The sequence below is a fragment of the Melanerpes formicivorus genome, unplaced genomic scaffold (genome assembly GCF_026170545.1).
Source record: "Melanerpes formicivorus ecotype bairdi unplaced genomic scaffold, bMelFor1.0.p_v2 SCAF_67, whole genome shotgun sequence".
In the NCBI taxonomy this organism is placed as follows: domain Eukaryota; kingdom Metazoa; phylum Chordata; class Aves; order Piciformes; family Picidae; genus Melanerpes; species Melanerpes formicivorus.
Window position 1 is genome coordinate 1,519,235 of NW_027142419.1, and position 16,664 is coordinate 1,535,898.

At 55.4% G+C, this 16,664-nt stretch overlaps 1 protein-coding gene across 3 annotated transcripts in view; it reads left to right on the plus strand.

Moving 5' to 3' along the window:
- FBXO42 (F-box protein 42) overlaps positions 1-16,664 on the plus strand; it is a 94,240-nt gene that overhangs the window by 72,259 nt on the left and 5,317 nt on the right. For all 3 annotated transcript variants that reach the window (XM_068162737.1, XM_068162739.1, XM_068162738.1), the window contains 3 exons: positions 9,757-9,910; positions 12,103-12,213; positions 15,196-15,292. In XM_068162737.1, the coding sequence (XP_068018838.1) occupies positions 9,757-9,910; positions 12,103-12,213; positions 15,196-15,292 (362 nt within the window). The remainder of the gene's footprint in view (positions 1-9,756; positions 9,911-12,102; positions 12,214-15,195; positions 15,293-16,664) is intronic.

Below are 16,664 nucleotides of genomic sequence, written 5' to 3' on the forward strand. Positions count from 1 at the left end.
GAGGGAGCTGGGGCTGTGCAGCCTGCAGAGGAGAAGGCTCCAGGGGGAGCTCAGAGCTGCTGCCAGGAGCTGAAGGGATCCTGCAGGAAGGCTGCAGAGAGACTTTTGCTGGGGGGGTCTGAGCCAGGCCAAGGGGGAAGGGTTTGGAGCTGAGGCAGAGCAGGGTTAGAGTGGAGCTGAGGAAGAAGTTCTTCAGTGTGAGGCTGCTGAGCCCCTGGCACAGGCTGCCCAGGGAGGCTGTGGCTGCCTCCTGCCTGGGGGCAGATTGGATGAGGCTTTGGGCAACCAAGTCTAGTTGAGAGGTTGGAGGGAGATTGGAGTAGATGACCTCTGAGATTCCCTCCAGCCTGAGCCATTCTGTGAACGTTGGGAGATCCTGCAGGAAGGCTGCAGAGAGACTTTTGCTGAGGGGGTCTGAGCCAGGCCAAGGGCCAATGGTTTGAAGCTGAGGCAGAGCAGGCTTAGAGTGGAGCTGAGGAAGAAGTTCCTCAGTGGGAGGCTGCTGAGACTCTGGAATGGGCTTCCTGAGCAGGCTGTGGCTGCCTCCTCCCTGGAGGTGTCCAGGGCCAGGTTGGATGAGGCCTTGAACAGCCTGGGCTGGTTGAGAGCTGTCCCTGGGCATGGCAGGGGGGTTGGAACCGATGATCTCTGAGGTCCCTTCCAACCTGAGCCATTCTGGGATTCTGTGAATGTCAGATGCTGGATCCAGTCCTAACTGCTGGGGTTTGCCTCAGGGCAGGCTGTGTGTGCAGCATGCCATGGGGATGTCTGCCCCCCTCGGAGGAGCTCTCCTCTGGCGTCTCCCGAAGGCGCTGCCGGTGCTGCCGTGTTTGGCCTCCAGACCACAGCTCCCCAGCTTGTTGTCTGCCTGAGGGTTGGAAACCTCACAAACTGCTGGTGGGGGGGAAAATGTTCAGGCAATTCTGCAGACTGCTGTGGAAAAAAACCCAGCTGGCCTGGGAAGCAAAGGCATTCATTATCTGTGCCCTCTCTGGTTTCCCTTCCCATCAAAGGGGGAAAGATGTGGGGAGCTCACCCAGGCATGCAAGCTGGGGATGGACCTTGGAGTGGTGGAGTGGAGCCAAAGGATTCCTTAGCTGGGGTGGATAGTGGTGCTGGGCTGGACAGTGATGCTGAGCTGGATGGGTGATGATCAGCTTGGATGGTGCTGCTGAGCTGGATGGGTGGTGATAGGCTGGATGGGTGGCTCTGGGCTTGGATGGTGGTGCTGAGCTGGATGGGTGATGATCAGCTTGGATGGTGGTGCTGAGCTGGATGGGTGATGATCAGCTTGGATGGTGGTGCTGAGCTGGATGGGTGATGATCAGCTTGGATGGTGGTGCTGAGCTGGATGGGTGATGATCAGCTTGGATGGTGGTGCTGAGCTGGATGGGTGATGATCAGCTTGGATGGTGGTGCTGGGCTGGATGGGTGATGATCAGGTTGGATGGTGGTGCTGAGCTGGATGGGTGATGATGGGCTGGATGGGTGGCTCTGGGCTTGGATGGTGGTGCTGAGCTGGATGGGTGATGATCAGCTTGGATGGTGGTGCTGAGCTGGATGGGTGATGATGGGCTGGATGGGTGGCTCTGGGCTTGGATGGTGGTGCTGAGCTGGATGGGTGATGATCAGCTTGGATGGTGGTGCTGAGCTGGATGGGTGATGATAGGCTGGATGGGTGGCTCTGGGCTTGGATGGTGGTGCTGAGCTGGATGGCTGGTGCTGGGCTGGATGGTGCTGTGCTTTACTGGCTGGCTGATGGTGCTGGGCTGGATGGTGCTGTGCTGTACTGGCTGGCTGATGGTGCTGGGCTGGATGGTGCTGTGCTGTGCTGTACTGGCTGGCTGATGGTGCTGGGCTGGATGGTGCTGTGCTGTACTGTGTCCTCTTGTTCTGGGGCTGGGTGCCTGCCTGGGAGAAGAGCCCAACCCCCATCTGGCTCCAGCCTCCCTGCAGGGAGTTGGAGAGAGCAAGAAGGTCTCCCCTGAGCCTCCTCTTCTCCAGGCTAAGCAACCCCAGCATGATCTCCCTCTGGCTTTTCCTTTGGGATTCTGAAGTGCTCCACTCTCAGGCAGCCCCCAGTTGAAGGCCTGATGCCCAAATGTGCTTTGCTGGCAGGGAGAGGCAGCAGCTGCCATGTAGCATGGAGCAGGGAGGTCATTCTGTCCCTGTACACTGCACTGTTCAGGCCACACCTTGAGTCCTGTGTCCAGTTCTGGGCTCCTCAGGTTAGGAAAGAGGTTGAGCTGCTGGAAGGTGTCCAGAGAAGGGCAAGAAAGCTGGGGAGGGGTCTGGAGCACAGCCCTGGGAGGAGAGGCTGAGGGAGCTGGGGTTGCTTAGCCTGGAGAAGAGGAGGCTCAGGGGAGACCTTCTTGCTCTCTCCAACTCCCTGAAGGGAGGTTGTAGCCAGGTGGGGGTTGGGCTCTTCTCCCAGGCACCCAGGACCAGAACAAAAGGACACAGTCTCAGGCTGTGCCAGGGGAGGTTTAGGTTGGATGTTAGGAAGAAGTTCTATACAGAGAGTGATTGGCCATTGGAATGTGCTGCCGGGGGAGGTGGTGGAGTCACCATCACTGGAGGTGTTCAGGAGGAGGCTTGATGGGGTGCTTGGTGCCATGGGTTAGTTGTTTAGGTGGGTTGGATTGGTTGATGGGTTGGACTGGGTGATCTTGAAGGTCTCTTCCAACCTGGTTTGGTTTATTCTGTTCCCAGCCCAGGCCCTGTCCTGGTTTTGCAGGTGCAGGTCGTGGCTGTTAGCTCCAAGCCCTTCCCTGGGATGGTTTCCTGCAGCTTTGGTGTGCAGGACTTTGGTGGCTTTTGAACTTGGGGGCTTGGCTGCCTTTGTGCACTGAGCTCCCCTGGCTGCTGGAGCAGCTGGCTGGAATGCCTTGGCTTGGGAGCTGGAAGCACAGCTGTGGGCTGGGGTTGGTTTGTCCTGGCATTGGCTGTGGGTCATGGAATGCTTTGGCTTGGAAGGGACCTCTCAAGGTCATGAGGTCCAAGTGCCCTGCAGTCAGCAGGGACACCCCCAGCTAGAGCAGGTTGCTCAGAGCCACAACCAACCTCAGCTGGGATGGTTCCAGCCATGGGACATCTCCCACCTCTCTGGGCAGCCTGGGCCAGGCTCTCACCACCCTCAGGGGCAAACATTTCTCCCTCCCCTCCACTCTCAATTTCCCTCTTTGAGCTCCAAACCATCCCCCCTTGGCCTGGCGCAGCAGGCCCTGAGAAAAAGTCTCTGCCCAGCTTTCTGCTCAGCTCTTGAAGCACTGCAAGGCCACCAGGAGGTCTCCCTGCAGCCTTCTCTTCTCCAGGCTGCACAACCCCAACTCTCCCAGCCTGACCTCCCAGCAGAGGGCTTCCAGCCCTGCCAGCACTGCTGTGGCCTCCTCTGGCCCTGCTCCATCAGGTCCCTGTCTGTGCTGAGGGCTCCAGAGCTGCCCCAGCCCTGCAGAGGGACAGAATCCCCTCCCTGCCCCTGCTGCCCACAGTCTGTTGTGCTCAGGGCTTGTGGCAGGGCTGCTCTCTGGGCAGAGCTGTGCTTGCAGAGCTGTGCCTGCTGTGGCCTCCTCTGGCCCTGCTCCATCAGGTCCCTGTCTGTGCTGAGGGCTCCAGAGCTGCCCCAGCGCTGCAGGGGAGGTCTCAGCAGAGCACAGCAGAGGGGCAGAATCCCCTCCCAGGTTTAGACTGGAGGTCTTTTCCAAGCTTATTGATTGTATGATTCTATGATTAGGAAGGAGTTGTGCAGTGTGAGGCTGGGGAGAGCCTGGCACAGGTTGCCCAGGGAGGTTGTGGCTGCCTCTTCTCTGGCAGTGTCCAAGGCCAGGCTGGGTGAGGCCTCGAGCACTGCAGGCTGGTTGAGAGGTGTCCCTGCCCACGGCAGGGGGGGTTTGAACTGGATGATCTTCAAGGTCCTTTGCAACCTAGGCCATTCTAGGATCCTTCCCACCTTTTTCATCCCATTTTAGGGGGGGGTCCCACCTGCTGGAGGTCAAAAGCTGCTGGGGAAGTCCATGCTCCATGTGCCCTTGCAGCCAGGCTTTGCTTCCCGTGCTGGCTGAGCTGTGCCGTGTGCTGCTCCCCTCGCATTAGAGGGATGAATAACCCAGGCTTTAAAGAACAAAAAAAATGCCTGTGAGGGCAGATCCTGAGCAGATAGCAACCCAGGCTCGTGTCAGGAGCTATCAGGGGGTTGGCATTTCTCTTCCAAACATCCGTGGAGGCCAGAGATCTTTGTTTGTTTGTGTTTGGGAAAGTCTGCATCTGCTTGGCCAGCCAGGAAAAATCCATCAGCTGGGGGATGGGGGGGGAGGTGGAAATAGCTCAGGCCAGCTTCAACAGCTCATCCCACCCAAAAAAACAGAGTCAGCTGGAGTGAGATGCTGCCTTCTAAGTTTAGGAGCAGTTGATTGTGCCACCACCCCTCTGCCTGCCTGAGTTTTGTTCCCAAAGGACAGATAAGCTGAGAGCAGGGCAGGGAGGTGGAGCAGGGCAGGGAGGTGTTGCAGGGCATGGAAATGCAACAAGGAGAGCCTGCTCTGAGCAAGGGAGCAGTTGGAGGCAGCACAACTCACAGGGGCATGGAATGGGTTGGGTTGGAAGGGACCTTGAAGGTCAGCCAGTTCCCAGCCCCCTGCCATGGGCAGGGACACCTCCCACCAGCCCAGGCTGCTCAAGGCTTCATCCAGCCACCCCCAGGCAGGGGACAGCCAGAGTCTCCCTGGGCAGCCTGTGCCAGAGTCTCCCCAGCCTCACTGGAAAGAATTTCTTCCTCATCTCCAGTCTCAGTCTCCTCTCTCCCAGCTCAAAGCCATTGTTCCTCATCCTGGCACTCCCAGCCCTTGTCAGAAGTCCCTCCCCAGCTCTCCTGGAGCCCCTTCAGGTACTCTGCTCAGGCTGCTCTGAGGTCTCCCTGGAGCCTTCTCCTCTCCAGGCTGAACAGCTCCAACTCTCCCAGCCTGTCCCCATAGGGGAGGTTCTCTGATCACCTTCATGGCCTCCTCTGAACCCACTGCAGCAGCTGCACATCCCTCTTAGGCTAAGGAGCATTCAGGAGGTTGTTCTGCAGGCGCCTGGGGCGGTGGTGAGGGACAGAAGCTGTTTCATTCACAAGCCTGGCGAGGAGGAGCCCCTCCCGCACCGAGAGTGCTCCTGCGGGAGCCTTTGAGACGCCGCCGGGAGAGCTCGGACTTTGAGCAGCTCCTGCCGGGCCCCACGTCACTGAGCCAGGTCCCTTTGATGTCCCTCCTGCCCTGGCCCTGCTCTCTTCTGCGTGCTTGAGACCTGAAGTCACAAAGGCTGCTGGTCACCTTTGCCTGGGCAGGGCAGGAGCTGCTTCCTCTCTCTTCTCAGGGCACCCAGAAGCTCTCCAGGGCTTCTCCAGACACAAGATATTAACTCTTCCACATTTCAGGCACATGTTGCTGCTTGACCAGCAGAACATGAAGCCTTCTTGGGTAGGACAAGCTTGTGGTGCATCTCCCTTGGAGAGATCATCTTAGATATGCCCACTGCCTGGCTGGGAGAGGCTTTGAGAAGCCAGCTCCTCTTTGACTGCTTAAATGCAGACCTTTCCCCTGCTGCAGAGGGGAGACTCCACTCACTGACAGCCATCCAACATCCAGCAACAGGCAGAGCTCCCTGCAGAGCCCAGGCACAACTCTGCCCTGGGCTGTTGACATGTTGCTGACTCACTTGGGAACCATCTCAATGTCTGAGGCTGAGGTTGACCTTCAGGTTACAGCAGGAGGGTGGCTTCTGTCCCTCTGCACCATCTCAGACCTTTCACAGGATGTCAGGGGCTGGAAGGGACCTCTGAAGATCATCCAGTCCAACCCCCCTGCCAGAGCAGGAGCAGAGAACCCAGCATAGGTCACACAGGAACATCCAGATGGGGCTGCAAAGGCTCCAGAGAAGGAGACTCCACAACCTCTCTGGGCAGCCTGCTCCAGGGCTCTGGGACCCTCCCAGTGCAGAAGTTCCTCCTCATGTTGAGGTGGAACCTCCTGTGCTGGAGTTTACATCTACTGCCCCTTGTCCTATCCCAGGGTGCAGCTGAGCAGAGCCTGTCCCTGTCCCCCCCTTCCTGACCCCCAGCCCTCAGCTATTGATAGACACTGATCAAATCCCCTCTCAATCTTCTCCTCTCCAGACTAAGCCCCCCCAGGGCTCTCAGCCTCTACTCCCCAGGCAGTGCTGCAGTCCCTTCAGCATCCTTGTAGCCTCCCTTGGACTCTCTCCAGCAGATCTCTGTCCCTCCTGAGCTGGGGAGCCTAAAACTGTCTGCACTATTCCAGGTGAGGTCTCACCAGAGCAAAGCTCTGACCTGGTTCTCCATCCTGGCAAGACTCTTCTTGTTTAACCCAGTTTCAGCCCAGCACCTTTCACCCTGTGGTGGCCTTGATGGAGAAGCCCAGCCTGTAGGTCAGGTAGAAGCATTTCTAGCAGTCAAGTTCATGATGCCAAGGCTGGGAGAGCAACTCTCTGCTCTGCCAGGGAAATACCGCGGCTGGAAACCTGCTGGTGTGGGTGAGTGAGATGCACACAGCCCCAGAATGAGCCAGGAGAACTGGAGCTGGGGAACAAAGAGTAACCAAATGTGACCCTGTTCTGACACCCTCATCACAAGAAAGCTGGGGAGGGACTTTTGACAAGGGCTGGGAGTGACAGGACGAGGGGAAGTGGCTTTGAGCTGGGAGAGAGGAAATTGAGCCTGGAGATGAGGAAGAGATTCTTTTGAGTGAGGCTGGGGAGACTCTGGCACAGGTTGCCCAGGGAGGCTGTGGCTGCCCCCTCCCTGGAGGTGTTCAAGGCCAGGTTGGATGAGGCCTTGAGCAAGCTGGGCTGGTGGGAGGTGTCCCTGCCCATGGCAGGGGGGTTGGAATTGGATGATCCTCAAGGTCCCTTCCAACCTAAACCATTCTCTCAATCTATGAATCTTTAAGGAGCCCTTGGGTACAGCTCCAGCCTCAAGGATCATGGCCTACACAACTTTATTCCCCTTTTCCCCCATATATACCTGAGAGGAGCAGCAAAACATCCCTGAAGAAAGACTCAGGGCCCCCCCTTGTCATCTCCTCTGTGTCTGGCCAGGGGTTGTTGCTCGGCTGGGCTCTCCCCACCCACCGTGGGCAACCCCACCGCAACCCAATCGCTTCCCTCAGCTGCAGCCTCTTAAAATAGCTGCTCTGGTTTCTTTTAAAAATAGTCCCTGTTCTGCATGTCATTACCTGCTAAAAATGTTTCTCCCAAGTCCTGTCAGGAGGAGGAGGAGAAGGTTGGTTTGGTCTCTCGGCCTCGCTGGGGAGGAGGGCGATAGGGCTGCGGCGGCCGCACGCGCAGACATGCCCTGGAGCTGGGCACGCGTGGCCCTGGGTCTTGGGTGAGCTCTTCAGGACTATTTTGAAAGCCTGACTGCAGAGGTGGAGGAATCTGCCCTGCTGCTGGTGATGGCCATGGCAGAGGGGGATGCTCAGCCACGTCAGCCCTGGCTGGAGGCAGCTGCAGCCTTTCCTGGGAAGCTGTTCGGCTCCTGTCCCAGGGGCGAGGCAGTGACGCGGCAGCTCGGAGCGGCCAGGGGCTGTATTTTAGGGTCTGATGGATGATCTCCTGACATATCCCAAGCACAAATCCAGGCTGGACAGAGGGCAGTGCTGAGGAAAAGGACATGCAGGTGCTGGGTGATAAGAAGCTCACCACAAGCTGGCACTGTGCACTCCCAGCCCCAGCCATGTCCTGGGCTGATCCCCAGCAGCAGGGTTGGCAGGGGGAGTGGATTCTGCCCCTCTGCTGTGCTCTGCTGAGACCCTCCTGCAGTGCTGGGGCAGCTCTGGAGCCCTCAGCACAGATAGAGACCTGCTGGAGCAGGGCCAGAGGAGGCCACAGCAATGCTGGCAGGGCTGAAGCCCTCTGCTGGGAGGCCAGGCCAGGAGAGTTGGGGTTGTTCAGCCTGGAGAAGGCTTCAGGGAGACCTTCTGGCAGCCTTTCAGGAGCTGAAGTGGGCTACAGGAAAGCTAAGGAGGGAATTCTGACAAAGGCATGGAGTGAAAGAATGAGAGGTGCTGGTTCAAACTCCCCATGAGGGCGGGGAGGCACTGAAACAGGTTGTCTGGAGAAGTGTGGGGGCTCCAAGCCTGGAAGTGTTCAAAGCCAGGTTGGATGAGGCCTTGAGCAACCTGGGCTGGTAGGAGCTGTCCCTGCCCATGGCAGAGGGTTGGAACTGGATGCTCTTTAAGGTCCCTTCCAATCCCAACCATCCCAGGATTCCATGATTCAATGACAGCACCAAGCCAAGAGCTGGGGTCGTCTTGCTCGTGCTTGCACCAGCCCTGCTTGGGAGCTCCACGTGGAACCTTCTGAACCTCAAACCCACCCAGCAGAAGGCCTCTTTGGTGATTTTTAGAGGAGCACTTTGTTCTGCAGACTCGAGCAACTCTTCACTGCCACAGCAAAGCCTTTTGGGTTTGATCCTGCTGCTCACCACTAAATGGGGTTCAGTGGGGGACCTCCCTCCTCTGTGGGGACAGGCTGAGAGTTGGGGCTCTTCACAGTCTCACAGCATCACTAAGGTTGGAAGGGACCTCAAAGATCATCAAGTCCAAGCTATCACCACAGACCTCATGACTAAACCATGGCTCCAAGTGCCACATCCAATCCCCTCTTGAACACCTCCAGGGATGGGGACTCCACCACCTCCCTGGGCAGCACATCCCAATGGTGAACAACTCTCTCTGGGAAGAACTTTCTCCTCACCTCCAGCCCAAACCTCCCCTGGCACAGCTTGAGACTGTGTCCTCTTGTTCTGGTGCTGGGTGCCTGGGAGAAGAGACCAACCCCTTCCTGGCTACAACCACCTTTCAGGTAGTTGTAGAGGGCAATGAGGTCTCCCCTGAGCCTCCTCTTCTCCAGGCTAAACAACCCCAGCTCCCTCAGCCTCTCCTCACAGGGCTGTGCTCAAGGCCTCTCCCCAGCCTTGTTGCCCTTCAGCCTGGAGGAGGCTCCAGGGAGACCTCAGAGCAGCCTTCCAGTACCTGAAGGAGGCTACAGGAGAGCTAAGGAGGGACTTTTGACAAGGGCTGGGAGTGATAGGGCAAGGGACAATGGCTTTGGGCTGGAAGAGAGGAGATGAGGAAGAAACTGTTTAGAGTGAGGCTGGGGAGACTGGCACAGGCTGCCTAGGGAGGCTGTGGCTGCCCCCTGCCTGGAGGTGTTCAAGGCCAGGTTAGATGAGGCCTTGAGCAAGCTGGGCTGGTGGGAGGTGTCCCTGCCCATGGCGGGGGGGGGGGGGGGGGTTGGAACTGGCTGATCTTTGAGGTCCCTTCCAACCCAACCCATTCCCTGGATCTACCCCAGGCCGCTGCGGCTGCGCTCCTGGCGGTGTCGTCCTCCCTCCCTCCCTCCCTCCTCGCTCGGGGAGATGTTTCTAGGGATGTGGAGCTAATTATTGCTTTTACCCAGCACTAAGGCAATAATTTCAAGGGATCCATTGGAAAGGCAGCAATTTCCTGCCACTGAGTGACAGATGTTTTGCCATCCACGAGCTGTGCTTTCAGGCTCCCACTAATTACGCCGACACAAACTGGCAGCAGTTTTGCTTCCCAGGCTCCCAGCTCTAATTTTGCTGCTTTTCAGCTCTTTTCATTCTTTTTTTTCTTTCCCCCCTCTTTTTCTTTTTTTCTGTCTTGAAGGTGGAGCCTCTGGAGTTGTCTCCTCTGTTCAAGTCTGGTTTGCTAACTTCCCCCTCTCTCCTTTGCCCAGGTTCCTACCCCTCGCCCAAGGCTGGGGCCACGCTGGTCGTCTACAAGGACTTGCTTGTGCTCTTTGGGGGCTGGACACGGCCAAGCCCTTACCCTCTGCACCAGCCAGAGAGGTTCTTCGATGAGATCCATACCTACTCCCCCTCCAAAAACTGGTAAGAGCACATCTGCCTTCCAGGCTTTGATCCTGGAAAATGCTGTGGTGATGATACAGAGGGAGGAATGCTGGGGGAGGTCTCTTTGAGCCCACCTGGGAAGTTGGGCAGGCTCCTGGTTTCCACATGGGCTAACCCTGGTGTGTCTGCACTGCTCATAAACAAAAATAACCATCCCCCAGCCCCCCAGTATGAAAAACCACACCCAAGAGCACACTGGAGACGTGGACATGCTGCTGTCTGGCACCTCTTGGGCGCTGGTTGCTTCCTTATGGCTCTTGACTCCAGACCCAAAGCACAGCAGACTCCATGAGTGTTCCCAGCCAGCCAGGTGGGAAGCCTGGATGTGATTGTTTGAAACAGCAGGGTTTTGAAGGTGGAACTGAGTTGGCTGCAAGCCAGTGAGGTCTTAGAGGAGAGCAGGAGATAAAGCCTCAGCTCCTGGGCTTTTTCCTTTTAGCCATGGTCCAAAGCTCACAGCTGCCGTGGCCCTCCGAGGGAGATGTGAGGCAGCAGATTTTCAGGCACTGTTTTCACAGCATCCCAGCGTGGTGGAGGGGTGGAAGGGACCTCTGGAGCTCATCCAGTCCAACCCCCTGCTCCAGCAGGGCACCCACAGCACCCTGCCCAGCAGCACAATGCCCAGGGCGGGTTGGAAGCTCTCCACACCAGGAGACTCCACAACCTCTCTGGGCAGCCTGCTCCAGGGCTCTGCCACCCTTAAATTAAAGCAGTTCCTCCTCATGTTTAGGTGGAACTTCTGATGTCCCAGTCTGTGCCCATGGCCCCTTGCCCTGTCCCTGGGCACCACAGACACAAGCCTGGCCCCAGGCTCTGCCATCCTTAAGCTAAAGAAGCTTCTCCTCATGTTTAGGTGGAACTTCTTACATAGAACCACAGGATGGCCTAGGCTGGAAGGGACCTCAGAGGTCATCTACTCCAACCTCCCTTGCCATGAGTCAACAGTCTGTGCCCATAACCCCTTGCCCTGTCCCTGGGCACCACTGGCACAAGCCTGGCCCCAGGCTCTGCCATCCTTAAGCTAAAGAAGTTTCTCCTCAGGTTTAGGTGGAACTTCTTACATAGAACCACAGAGTGGCCTAGGCTGGAAGGGACCTCAGAGGTCATCTACTCCAACCTCCCTTGCCATGGGTCAACAGTCTGTGCCCACTGCCCCTTGTCCTGTCCCTGGGCACCACTGACACAAGCCTGGTCCCATCCTCCTGCCCCCCAGGGCCACAGGGATGAAGAAGACTCAGCTTCTGCAGCTCCTGGGCTCTTGCTGGGGCATGCAGCAGTGACCAGGATGGCCATGGCAGGAATGGTCCTTTAAACAGCCCTGAGCTGCTCTCAGCCCCAACTTTCTCCTTGCTGCTTGGGTGTGAGAAAGGAGCAGGCTCTGTATCAAAGCCAGGATGGTTCCTGCTCCTCTTTCATTGAGAGCTTTTCATCATCAGAGGTGTCAATTAACCAAGGCACTTGGGGGCAGGGTCATTAGAGTGCTGTCATTAATCCAGGTTGGAAACCATGCAGGGTGAACTTAATTGAAAGGGGCCAACATTTCCAACTGCCTCCATCATCAAGCCTTCAAAATGCTGGAGCTCCTTGGTGCTTCTAATTAGCTCTGTTGTGGTTTGGACCTTTGGAGCTCTTCCTCTCTAGCAAAATCCTAGAATGGATTTAGGTTGGGAGAGACCTTAAAGCTCATCCAGTTCCAACCCCCCCTGCCCTGGGCAGGGGGGCACTAGCCCAGGTTGCTCAAGGCCTCATCCAACCTGGCCTTAGGTTCTTGAGGGCTTTGCTGGCCCCTGGGTTTTTGCTTCTTGCCATCCCAAGCTGCTGGTGAATGCCTGAAAGGAAGCTGGGGTTTGGAGCCAGGTTGGACTCTTCTCCCTGATTCCAAGTGATAGGATGAGAGGAAATGGCCTCAAGTTGCACCAGGGGAGGTTTAGGTTGGGCATGGGAAGAAACTTCTTCCCTGAAAGGGCTCTCCAAGACTGGAACAGGCTCCTCAGGGAGGTGGATCAATCCCCACCCCTGGAGGTGTTTCAGAGCCGCAGAGCTGTGGTGCTGAGGGCCAGGGTTCAGCCCCAGCCCCGGCAGAGTCAGGGAAGGGTTGGACTGGGTGAGCTGAATGGTCTTTTACAACCCAAACAACTCCATGGTTTGATGATTCCTCCCTCTCTCCCCAGGTGGAACTGCATTGTGACCACCCACGGCCCCCCTCCCATGGCAGGCCACTCCTCCTGTGTCATTGAAGACAAGATGATTGTCTTTGGGGGCTCGCTGGGGTCCCGGCAAATGTGAGTCTGGGCTGAGGGGGCCTGGAGGAGGCAAGCAGGGAGCAGCTTGGGCTGGGCTTGGGCTGCCTCACAGCGGTTCAGAAGGACACCTCCACAGGGGGTTGGGGTCTCCCTGCTGCCTTAACAGCACCTTTCAGCATTCCCATCCAAACCCTCAACCCTGTCATAAACCTGTGCCCTCAACACCCACATCAGGAGTGCCCAGAGGGGCTGGGAGTACTTCATGCTGGCTGTAGTTCATGCTGGCTGTAGTTAATGCTGGTTGTGCTTAATGCTGATTATGCTTAATGCTGGTTGTAGTTAATGCTGGTTGTAGTTGATGCTGGTTGTGCTTAATGCTGGCTATGCTTAATGCTGGTTGTGGTTAATGCTGATTGTGCATAATGCTGGTTGTAGTTAATGCTGGTTGTGCTTAATGCTGGTTGTAGTTAATGCTGGCTGTAGTTAATGCTGGCTGTGCTTAATGCTGGCTGTAGTTAATGCTGGTTGTGCTTAATGCTGGCTGTAGTTGATGCTGGCTGTGCTTAATGCTGGCTGTAGTTAATGCTGGCTGTGCTTAATGCTGGCTGTAGTTAATGCTGGCTGTGCTTAATGCTGGTTGTGGTTAATGCTGGCTGTACTTCATGCTGGCTGTAGTTAATGCTGGTTGTGCTTAATGCTGATTATGCTTAATGCTGGTTGTAGTTAGTGCTGGTTGTAGTTGATGCTGGTTGTGCTTAATGCTGGCTATGCTTAATGCTGGTTGTGGTTAATGCTGATTGTGCATAATGCTGGTTGTAGTTAATGCTGGTTGTGCTTAATGCTGGTTGTAGTTAATGCTGGCTGTAGTTAATGCTGGCTGTGCTTAATGCTGGCTGTAGTTAATGCTGGTTGTGCTTAATGCTGGCTGTAGTTGATGCTGGCTGTGCTTAATGCTGGCTGTAGTTAATGCTGGTTGTGCTTAATGCTGGTTGTGGTTAATGCTGGCTGTGCTTAATGCTGGTTGTGGTTAATGCTGGCTGTACTTCATGCTGGCTGTAGTTAATGCTGGTTGTGCTTAATGCTGATTATGCTTAATGCTGGTTGTAGTTAGTGCTGGTTGTAGTTGATGCTGGTTGTGCTTAATGCTGGCTATGCTTAATGCTGGTTGTGGTTAATGCTGATTGTGCATAATGCTGGTTGTAGTTAATGCTGGTTGTGCTTAATGCTGGTTGTAGTTAATGCTGGCTGTAGTTAATGCTGGCTGTGCTTAATGCTGGCTGTAGTTAATGCTGGTTGTGCTTAATGCTGGCTGTAGTTGATGCTGGCTGTGCTTAATGCTGGCTGTAGTTAATGCTGGTTGTGCTTAATGCTGGCTGTAGTTGATGCTGGCTGTGCTTAATGCTGGCTGTAGTTAATGCTGGCTGTGCTTAATGCTGGCTGTAGTTAATGCTGGTTGTGCTTAATGCTGGTTGTGGTTAATGCTGATTGTGCTTAATGCTGGCTGTAGTTAATGCTGGCTGTGCTTAATGCTGGCTGTAGTTAATGCTGGCTGTGCTTAATGCTGGTTGTGGTTAATGCTGATTGTGCTTAATGCTGGCTGTAGTTAATGCTGGCTGTGCTTAATGCTGGCTGTAGTTAATGCTGGCTGTGCTTAATGCTGGCTATAGTTAATGCTGGCTGTGCTTAATGCTGGCTGTAGTTAATGCTGGTTGTGCTTAATGCTGGCTGTAGTTAATGCTGGTTGTGCTTAATGCTGGCTGTAGTTAATGCTGGCTGTGCTTAATGCTGGCTGTAGTTAATGCTGGTTGTGCTTAATGCTGGCTGTAGTTAATGCTGGTTGTGCTTAATGCTGATTATGCTTAATGATGGTTGTAGTTAATTCTGGTTGTGCTTAATGCTGGCTGTAGTTAATGCTGGCTGTACTTAACGCTGGTTGTACTTAATGCTGGCTGTGCTTAATGATGGTTGTGGTTAATGCTGGTTGTGGTTAATGTTGGTTGTTAATGCTGGTTGTGCTTAATTCTGGTTGTAGTTAATGCTGGTTGTAATTAATGCTGGTTGTAGTTAATGCTGGCTGTGCTTAATGCTGGTTGTAGTTGATGCTGGTTGTAGTTAATGGTGGTTGTAGTTGATGTAGGTTGTAATTAATGCTGGTTGCAATTAATGCTGGTTGTAATTGATGTTGGTTGTAAATGATGTTGGTTGTAGTTAATGTTGGTTGTAGTTGATGCTAGCTGTAGTTGATGCTGGCTGTAGCTGATGCTGGCTGTAGTTAACAGTGTTTGTAGTTGATGCTGGCTGTAGCTGATGCTGGCTGTAGTTAACAGTGTTTGTAGCTGGTGCTGGCTGTAGCTGATGCTGGCTGTAGTTAACAGTGTTTGTAGTTGATGCTGGCTGTAGCTGATGCTGGCTGTAGTTAACAGTGTTTGTAGCTGGTGCTGGCTGTAGCTGATGCTGGCTGTAGTTAACAGTGTTTGTAGTTGATGCTGGCTGTAGCTGATGCTGGCTGTAGTTAGCAGTGTTTGTAGCTGGTGCTGGCTGTAGCTGATGCTGGCTGTAGTTAGCAGTGTTTGTAGCTGGTGCTGGCTGTAGCTGATGCTGGCTGTAGTTAACACTGTAGGTGATGCTGGCTGTTGCTGATGCTGGCTGTAGCTGATGCTGGCTGTAGTTAACAGTGTTTGTAGTTGGTGCTGGCTGTAGTTAACACTGTTTGTAGCTCGTGCTGGCTGTAGCTGATGCTGGCTGTAGCTGATGCTGGCTGTAGTTAACACTGTTTGTAGTTGATGCTGGCTGTAGCTGATGCTGGCTGTAGTTAACAGTGTTTGTAGCTGGTGCTGGCTGTAGTTAACAGTGTTCGTAGTTGGTGCTGGCTGTACTTAACAGTGTTTGTAGCTGGTGCTGGCTGCAGTGTCAGCTCTGGCTGTAGGTTCATCAGTGGTGATGCCAGCTCAGGGTGCAGGCCTCACTGGCAGTGTCAGTGCTTGCTGCAGAGCCCAGCCCTTGTTGTCTTCGTCCCGGCAGGAGCAACGACGTCTGGGTGCTGGATCTCGAGCAGTGGTCTTGGTCCAAGCCAAACATCTCTGGGCCCAGCCCTCACCCCCGAGGTGGTCAGTCTCAGGTGAGTTCTTCACTAGCCCAACAGCAAAGGTCCCCCAGGCAGGGCTTCCTTTCCAGCTGGCAGGCAGCTCCCAGCAGGTCGTCTCAGAGCTCCCAGCCCTTCTCCAGGTTATCTCTGCAGCCTGTGCCCCACGGGGCTGTGTTTTCCCCTCTGCTCTGCCAGGGTGCCCTTTTCATCTCCCCACCACTTAGGCAGGTACATTGCCATGTCTTGCAGATGACTCAGATCTCCAAGGAGCCTTTCTTCACAACAAAAGGCTGTTTGAAGCCAGCAGCCATTCCCTGTGGCATTTCAGATCAATGAGTTGTTATCACAGGCTGCTTTGGCTCGGGGCCCTTTTGATTGCTCTGCTCTCCTGCTTCTCCAGCGACTCCAGGTTGTACCTGCTCAGAGCAGGCCTCTGGCAGTGCCTGCTTTGTTGCCTGCCTGCAGCAGGCACTCTCTTGGTGCAGGTTTCCCCCCCCTGTGCCTTCCCCTCGTGGTCCTCAGGAGCATGGTTGATGGTTCCCAGCATGTGGTTCATCCCAGCTTGGCAGAGCACTGAAGAAATCAGATGGGTTGTGCTTGGATCTTCTTTTCCACCTACTGGAAAAGGAAACTAAGGGATTGACTCAGCCATCACCAGCATCCCCCCACCCACTCTGCCCCTCACCCTCTACTCTGCTCTGCTGGGACCCCAACTGCAGCATTGCCTCCAGTTCTGGGGCCCCCAACATAAGAGGGGCCTGAAGCTGCTGGAGCTGGTCCAGAGGAGGCCACAAAGATGATCAGAGGGCTGCAGAACCTCCCCTGTGGACCCAGGCTGGGAGAGTTGGGGCTGCTCAGCCTGGAGAAGAGAAGGCTCCAGGGAAACCTCAGAGCAGCCTTCCAGGACCTGAAGGGCTCCAGGAGAGCTGGGGAGGGACTTTGGACAAGGGCTGGGAGTGACAGGATGAGGACAATGGCTTTGAGCTGGGAGAGAGGAGACTGAGACTGGGGATGAGGAAGAAATTCTTTCCAGTGAGGCTGGGGAGACTCTGACACAGGCTGCCCAGGGAGGCTGTGGCTGTCCCCTGCCTGGAGGTGTTCAGGGCCAGGCTGGATGAGGCCTTGAGCAAGCTGTGCTGGTGGGAGGTGTCCCTGCCCATGGCAGGGGGTTGGAACTGGATGAGCTTGAAGTTCTCTTCCAACCCATTCTGTGGTTCTCTGAGCTAACAACCACTGCTGCCAGCACAATCCCTCCACCTTCTCCCCCATGAGAAGAGGGCTGGTGAGTGCCCTGTGCCCAGCCTGGCTCAGCTGCAGGCATCTCCTCCACCAGAGGCTTTGTGAGCTGTTTGGGTCCAGGCAGTGAGGTGAACTCTGCATCCTGCTTGCCCTGGGGCCCAGCAAA